The following is an 8,162-nucleotide window of genomic DNA, read 5'->3' as shown; positions in this document are numbered from 1 at the left end:
CATAATGTTTAATGAGATTTAGACGTTATATCCAAATAATTAATCTGCATGTATAGAGGGCTCATATACTCTCTCTCTCTCTCTCTCTCTCATTTGAAGGTTAATATCTATGCTATATTGCTATGTAGTGTTGTAAACATCGTCCCTGTTTATTTGTTTAAGTCAGCTGATTTAACTTGCAAATCAACGAAAAGGATATCTATAAAACTACATATTGGGTGCTGCCTTTCCACTATTATTATAATCCCTTTCTTTTTCCTTAAAATTAGTTGAGACATTCAAAAATTTGGAAAATTGAGTTCCATTTCCAAAACTTAATTCAGTTTAATTATCCAGTTAGAATTGATTGCCAGTACAAATATATATATATATATATATAGAACTTGTTTTCAGTTCAAAACCAGTTACAAAGTTGTATTATTATTATTATTATATCAATTTTTTTAGAAGATTATGCCATATCATTTTATTTATTAGTCAATATTGGCAACTGAATATGTCATTCATCCTTTTAATCAACAAGAACATTAATTTCATTATATGTCGGGAATGTGAAAAAAGAAGAAGAAGCACAAATGAACATAAATACGTTTAAAGAAAAACGTTATACCTCAATGATTGTTTGGTGGAAAGTTATTTTATGTTAAATTCAACAAACTTGGGATCCAAATTCCACTTTCACTTATCCTCCAGTCAAAAATCTTCCACATAAAAGTCGTATTGAAGCAGAGTTTGGCTGAAGAAACCAGGAAAAGGGGGGACAGAAATAGTACAGCACTAGAAAATGCGAGGCTGTCAATTCAAAAACCTAACTTGAATTAATAATATCTCACGGTTCTACTTCTGCTATAAAAATAAAAAATTACTGAATCTTGGGGTGGGACTAAAAATCATATTGTGACTACTCCTCAAAAACTTGTCCGTGGGTCTCCTCAAACATTGATTACTCAGCAGCAGTTCGAAAACTACTACTCTCGCGTCACATAAAATCATTACACGCCTAATCGTATCCTTAAATACCTTTTCACAACAATAAAAAAAATAAGTCCTGTACTTTGACATTTTAAACCTCAAACTTTCGTAAGTGCGTCCTAAAAAATTTCAAAATAAATCTCACCATTTTGGACATTATACATTAATAAAAATCTGGGATTTAAAATGTCACATTTAAAGATCTGGGGTTTAATGTGAGAAAAAGTTAATGAATGTTTTAAAAGTTAATTGATATTAATTTTTTTTTTTTTTTAAATTAGTCTATTTAACAAATGGGCTCCAGTACCTTTAATGTGTACCAAGTATAAAATTAGTTATATTTTTTAAAGAAGAAAAGTAAAAAATATATCATGATTAGACACATTGCATGTCAGCTTCACTTTCTCTCTCTAGAAATCAAATCAAAAGATTGAAAACCCTCCCTTCCTCTCTTTTTCACCTGTCAGTTTTCGCTCCTAATATCACTCTCATTCACTCATTCACTTGCATAACAATACACACACTCTCTCTCTAGGAATGATCAACGAAATCCACAAAGTTGTACCTTGTATCTGATCACAAGACCCAACAACAAAATAAAGAAACAGCCAGCCACTTCGAAATCCAATCCCTCGCAGATATGTCTCCGTACGAATCCGCCACGTCAGCTGGCAGCAGCAGTGGCAGCAGCTCCGCCTACTCCTCCACCAAGCCCGCCGATATCGATGGCCTCCTCGCCGGCGCCGGCTACAAGGTCCGCTCCTCCGATCTCCGCCACGTGGCTCAACGACTCGAGCGCCTCGAAACCGCCATGGTCAACTCCCCCGTCGAGCTCTCCCAGCTCGCTTCTTCCGATACCGTTCACTACAACCCCTCCGATATCGGCTCCTGGGTCGACTCACTCCTCTCCGAGTTCAACCACACCCCGTCTCTACCGTCCGATCTCCCAGATCTTCCAGGCATCGTCGTGGGCCCAGGGATCAGTCCAACGGTAATAAACGAAGCGGATGCCACGTGGATGGACCACGATGCGCCTCAACAGCAGCAGCAGAGTGCGCAGAGTTTAGGAATCCCGCCGAATCAGTTGACGGTTGTAACGGCGATGGAAGAAGATTCGGGGATAAGGCTGGTGCATTTGCTGATGACGTGTGCGGAATCGGTGCAACGTGGCGAGTTCTCATTGGCTGGTTCTCTGATCGATGACATGCAGTCCTTGCTCAGACGTGTCAACACCACCTGTGGCATTGGGAAGGTCGCCGGTTACTTCATCGATGCACTCAGCCGCCGCATCTTCACGCCACAAGCCAGCGGCTTATTCGGCGGCTCCGGCTCGGCTTCGGCTTACGAGAACGAGCTTCTCTACCATCATTTTTACGAGGCGTGCCCGTACCTGAAATTCGCTCACTTCACCGCCAACCAAGCCATATTAGAAGCATTCGACGGCCACGATTGCGTACATGTCATCGATTTCAACCTAATGCACGGTCTGCAATGGCCGGCTTTGATTCAAGCTTTGGCGTTACGGCCCGGCGGGCCTCCTCTGCTACGGCTAACCGGCATTGGCCCTCCGTCGCCGGACGGACGCGACTCGCTCCGAGAAATCGGGTTACGACTCGCCGAGTTAGCTCGCTCGGTCAACGTCCGGTTCGCTTTTCGCGGCGTGGCGGCTCAGCGGCTCGAAGACGTGAAGCCGTGGATGCTACAAGTGAATTCCAAAGAAGCGGTGGCTGTAAACTCAATCTTGCAGCTCCATCGACTTCTAGGATCCGACCCGAACAGAAGCCCGCCCATCGAAATCGTTCTCGGGTGGATCCGACAATTGAACCCGAAAATCATGACAGTAATTGAGCACGAAGCGAACCATAACCAACCCGGGTTCATGGACCGGTTCACGGAATCCCTATACTACTACTCAACCATGTTCGATTCACTCGAGGCCTGTACTCTCCAACCAGAGAAAGCCCTAGCCGAAATCTACATACAGAGAGAAATATGCAACGTGGTGAGCTGCGAAGGCTCGGCTCGCTTGGAGCGGCACGAGCCGTTAGCGAAGTGGAGAAGCCGGCTCGGACAAGCCGGGTTTAGACCGTTACATTTGGGATCGAATGCGTTCAAACAAGCGAGTATGCTTTTGACTCTGTTTTCAGCTGAAGGGTATTGTGTAGAAGAGAACGAAGGTTGCTTGACTCTCGGCTGGCATAGCCGACCTCTCATATCGGCTTCGGCTTGGCAAGCCGTACCAGACGCCAACTCGCCACTCGGGATAGTAAATCATCATCACAACAATCATAACGCGCTGTAAATTTGTACTCCGTTCCTATCTAATCTTTCACTTTTTCATGTTTCTTTTCTTTTTTACCGTTATGGGATTTTTACTTTAGGTAAAATGCCTTTTTTTTTTCTTTTTCTTTCGTGGCTATATGTGCCTATGTTTTAGGTCCGTAGCTTATCAAAGTGTTGGTGTCACTTGTACTATGCGACCCCAATTGAGGTTTAAAATAAGAATAGGTGGGTATGGTAAAATAAAGAATGAATTTAGGTAAAGAAAGATTTATAGAGTAAAAAGAGTAGGATCAATCTCATCAAAAAAAGAAAAGAAGAAGAGTAGGATCAAAGAAAGAAAGAAAGGATTATTAGTTGAAAAGACGCGGTCTGGTTGAGTCAATAAAGTAGTAATCGATTAGACAAGTATAGTAAAATATGATAGTCGTGTTTGAATGATTCTCGAAATAGACCACTTAAAAGAAAAAAAGTAAAAAAATAAAAACTGTACGAGTATGCTGGAAAATGTCCTAAGAGAACGGTTTTTTTCAACATTTCGAATCCTAATAATAAGTTACAGTTGTAATTTGTAGATGTCGAATTGTTTTTCAATGTCTCAACCAAATTTTTTTTTTTTTTTTTTTTTTTGAAATCGTAGAAACTAAATTGTTATTTACTAGTGGTTCAAGTACATATTTTGAAAAAAAAAAAATTAGAAAAAGGAGGAGAAAAACATGTTAATAAAAAGCTATACATAAAATGAAAATCGATAAGCAGTCAACGGAAAAAGTGGGTTCTAAGGGGCTGTCAGCTGAGTTGATGCCCATGAAAAAAAATGATGTTGGCGTTAGTAAAGAGAGGAGGCAAAGAAGCATATGTGTTATCAAACAAAGAAAAAAGGAAAAAGAAAAAGAAAAAGAAGCATCTGACAATTACCATAAGAGGAATTGTTTTGGAGGCCTAATTTACAGCAAAGTCTATTCGAGCTTTTTAGACTGCTACATGTAACCAAACATCAATAATTTCCAGCCGATGTATTTACTAGGATTGTGACCTGCACCTACCTCGCTGCCCCTATAGATGTTTGATTATTCAACAACCGGTTTGCTACTGCTTAATGGGATTATTATTATTTTTTAGTCCAATTAAATTAGGGTCCAATTAATGTGTGTTTTAAAGATATATATTAAACCATCTATTTTTAGAAATATTTTTTAAAAAATTAAAAAAAGTTGTCAATACTTTTTCAATCCTCAAAAAAAAAATTTCTAAAAATAAAAAATAATGTATATCCTTAAAAAACACATTAACAAAATTCATTAAATGATAAGAGTAGTATTTTATTTTGACTGTTTGGCTCTTTTTTACTTTAATGTGGGAAGAGAACAAAGCTCACCGCTGGTCTGAAATCTGAATACAACTTATTAAATTCAATTCTTATCATAGTTTCTTTGGTAGTCACATCAGTGGGATTTTTTTCATCTTACTTATTACCAAGTACTTATGAGACGAAAGACTACTTGTGTTTAGAGATGAGTTGGATCAGATTCTGGGAGACTTTGATCAGTTGAACCTGGCATTCAGTATTATTATCATTGGACTTTTAAGTACAAACTTACTAAATAAATTTGACTAATAGGTTTGGTCAAACGCACCGTTTCCTTTTTTTTTTCCTGGGCTGTAATCAGATAGGTCTCATGATGCTACAAATTTATCCACTAATGAAGAAGCTATATGTTTAAATTCAATGCGACTATAATCATCCATTTGGTTTAAAAATTAAATAGCATAAACTATAATGCATGCTTTGATTCTAACACTTAATTCCATAATGGGCAGCGACCAAATATGAAGGATATCTCTTTATCTCTTTATTTATTATTATTCATCAATTAGGGGAGGGGAGGGGAGGGGAGGGAGATGAGAGATTTGAACCCTAAACATTTCTGTTAGAAACACCAAGAAATATAAGTTGAATTATAGGACCCTTGACATAAAGATTATCATTTGTTTACATTTTTAAGTAGAGCGAATGCTTGGGGTATTTTGGGATCTTTATTCGTTTTTGTTGTCTTATCATGTCTTGAATTCTGACTCGCACTTTACTAGACCAAATTTGTACTCGAGAGTCGAGTATGGTACTCACGTTAGTGAGGAAAATGAGGCTACTCTCGTCATCGAGGAAAACAAGGATGGCTTTCGGTGCGGTTTATATATCTTGCCAAGTCAGTATGATGCTAGAAATAGTGCGAGAACAAATTGAAATTGAACAATAACTCACATTAATGAGTGATAAATAAGAGAAGGTAGGAGTTTTGTGAGGAAGGAGAAAAAGAGCATTCCATTTGTGCCTCTAAAAGAAAGACTCAATTTTAAATTTGTTGAATGTAAGAAACAAAAGTCTTTTATTGGGATAACGGATAATGTGCTTGTAGCTTTTGAGCTTATGCACTATCTAGGTCACAAAAAACATGGAAAAGAGAGTTTTATGGCAGTTAAACTTGATATGAGCAAGGCACATGACAGGGTTGAATGGTTTTTGTTGAAGAGGTGATGAGGAAGCTGGGTTTTCATGGAAAATGGATTGAATGGGTGCTGAAATGCATCACAACTGTCACGTATTCAGTCTTGATCAATGGGGAAGCTCATGGTATGATATGTCCAAGCAGGGGGCTTCGACAAAGAGACCCTTTGTCTCCCTATTTGTTCCTCCTTTGCACAGAAGCTTTTTCAGCCCTATTGGGGAAGCAAATAATAGCCAAAGTCTCACTGGAGTATCTATATATAGGGGCTGTCCGAGGGTTACTCATTTGTTCTTCGCAGAAGATAGCCTATTGTTTTGTTGAGCAGAAAGACAGGAATGCACCAAGTTAGTTGAAATCCTAAAACTCTATGAGGCAGCTTTGGGAAAAAAAGTAAATGCAGATAAGTCAGCAGTGAATTTCAGCCACAATACAACCCCGGAAGCAAGAAGTGAAGTTTTGGAAATTTTGGGACCCATGCAAGACACAAGACAAGGAAAATACCTTGGCCTCCCATCGGTTATTGGCAAGTCGAAGAATCAAGTTTTTGCAGAAATAAAAGAGAAGGTTGGGAAGAAATTATCGGGTTGGAAGGAAAAAATGCTCTCAATGGGTGGGAAGGAAATTCTCATCAAAGCAGTAACTCAGGCAATCCCCACGTATATCATGAGCTATTTTTTGCTGCCAAAAGGCTTGTGTGAGGGTTTGGAGGGGATGGAGAGGAATTTCTGGTGAGGCCAGAAAGACCAGGAGACCAAAATGTCCTGGGTTAGCTGGAGGAAAATGTGCATGCTGAAGACACATGGGGGTATGGGCTTCTGCAATCTCCAGGCTTTCAACTTAGCAATGTTAGCTAAGCAAACATGGCACATTTTGGCAAATCCAACATTCTTGGTTGCACGAATATACAAGGCAAGTTATTTTCCCTACAGTGACATTTTAGGGTCAAAATTAGGGGGCAACCCTTCTTATGCTTGGCGGAGTATCCATAGTAGCCTGGAGGTAATTAGGAAAGGCACTAGATAGAGAGTGAGAAATGGAAGGATGATACATATATGGGAGGACAAATGGCTGCCAACCCCAACCACATATAAAATCTACTCCCCCCAGCAAGATATTGGTGACTTCCCAATGGTATCGTCCCTAATAGATGAAGAAACGAGGCGGTGGAAAATGGACAGAATTAGAAGGTTTTTCCTACCTTTTGAGGCTGAAACCATACTTAACATTCCGCTTAGTTATAACCTGCCAGAAGACAAAATAATTTGGGTAGGAAACAAACATGGCAAGTTTTCTGTCAAGAGTGCATACCATGTAGCCTTGCCATTGGTGGAAAAATCTGAATTGGGTAAATGCTCAAATGAGGATGGTAGAACCCCGCTATGGAAGAAAATGTGGCAGCTCAAACTCCCCTCAAAGGTCAAAATTTTCACTTGGAGAGCATGCATGGAAGGACTGCCAACAAGATTGAATATGCATAAGAGGGGGAGAAACACCGAAGTGAACTGCCCTTTATGTGAGAAAGGTGTAGAAAGCACTAGTCATGCCTTATCGTATTGTGAAAGAAATTAGGATGTGTAGTGGTATTGGCATGAGTGTCCAATAAGCTTGCTGGCGGTGAATATGACTTTTTGTGGAAGTTGCATTGCAGATTTGTGCAGGGGAACACTTAATGACCTGGAAACTCTTTGTGCCATGGCTTGGTCTATTTGGTATAGAAGGAACAAAGTGGTCCATGAATCCCTTTGCCTTGCTCCATCCTAAATCTGGGGGTTTGCGCATCGAACCTGAGAGGACTACAAAGGAGCTTTGGTTGTACACCAGATAAGATAGCAGCATACAGAAGTTGGGTGGACAGCACCACCACCGTGTTCTTATAAGATTAATGTTGATGGTGCAATTGATGAGAATAGAAGGCTGTCCAGTGTGGGTGTGATCATTCGGGACTGTGAGGGCATGGTAGTAGTAGCAAGGAGCGAGGTGTTGAACGACATGTATGATGCAGCAACAACTGAAGCTTTTGCAGTCGAAGAAGGTATCATTCTTGCCCGTGAAAGAGGACTCAATCAAGTTGTCATTGAGTCAGACTCGCTGTCAGTTGTCCAGGCAATCAATTCAAACTCAAACTTGGGTGAGCTGGGTTCAATTATTCAAGGAATCATAGGCTTATTAAGGGCGTTTGGAAGCTGGAACTTGAAGCATTTGAAAAGGGATTTCAATAGAGCTACACATGAATTAGCACAGTTAGTAAAAGCTGTTGGGGCTACTCAGTCATGGGAAGGAATAAACCCACCTTTGCTGCAAAGTTTACTCATCATTGATAGGGCAAAATGTTAGTTTTCTATATTTTGTCCTTTCTCCCCTCTGTTGTACTTCAATTTTGGATTCAGTTAATGAGAATTGCGT

General features: G+C 39.9%; 2 protein-coding genes across 2 annotated transcripts; both read left to right on the top strand.

The window, feature by feature from the left end:
• The first annotated feature begins 1,368 nt into the window (after positions 1–1,368).
• LOC136070195 (protein SLENDER RICE1-LIKE 1-like) lies at positions 1,369–3,380 on the top strand. The gene has a single exon (XM_065779779.1). The coding sequence runs from the start codon at positions 1,613–1,615 to the stop codon at positions 3,272–3,274; it is 1,662 nt and encodes a 553-aa protein (XP_065635851.1). The 5' UTR covers positions 1,369–1,612; the 3' UTR covers positions 3,275–3,380.
• Positions 3,381–5,766: 2,386 nt separating this feature from the next.
• Positions 5,767–6,491, top strand: LOC136070197 (uncharacterized). The gene is made up of 2 exons (XM_065779791.1): positions 5,767–5,884; positions 6,085–6,491. The coding sequence occupies exons 1-2, from the start codon at positions 5,767–5,769 to the stop codon at positions 6,489–6,491; spliced, it is 525 nt and encodes a 174-aa protein (XP_065635863.1).
• The last annotated feature ends 1,671 nt before the right edge of the window (positions 6,492–8,162 follow it).

Source organism: Quercus suber, unplaced genomic scaffold (genome assembly GCF_002906115.3).
Source record: "Quercus suber isolate HL8 unplaced genomic scaffold, Cork oak 2.0 scaffold_217, whole genome shotgun sequence".
Lineage (NCBI taxonomy): Eukaryota > Viridiplantae > Streptophyta > Magnoliopsida > Fagales > Fagaceae > Quercus > Quercus suber.
The sequence above is the reverse complement of the archived record's forward strand: the minus strand, read 5'-3'. Positions and strand labels throughout refer to the sequence as shown.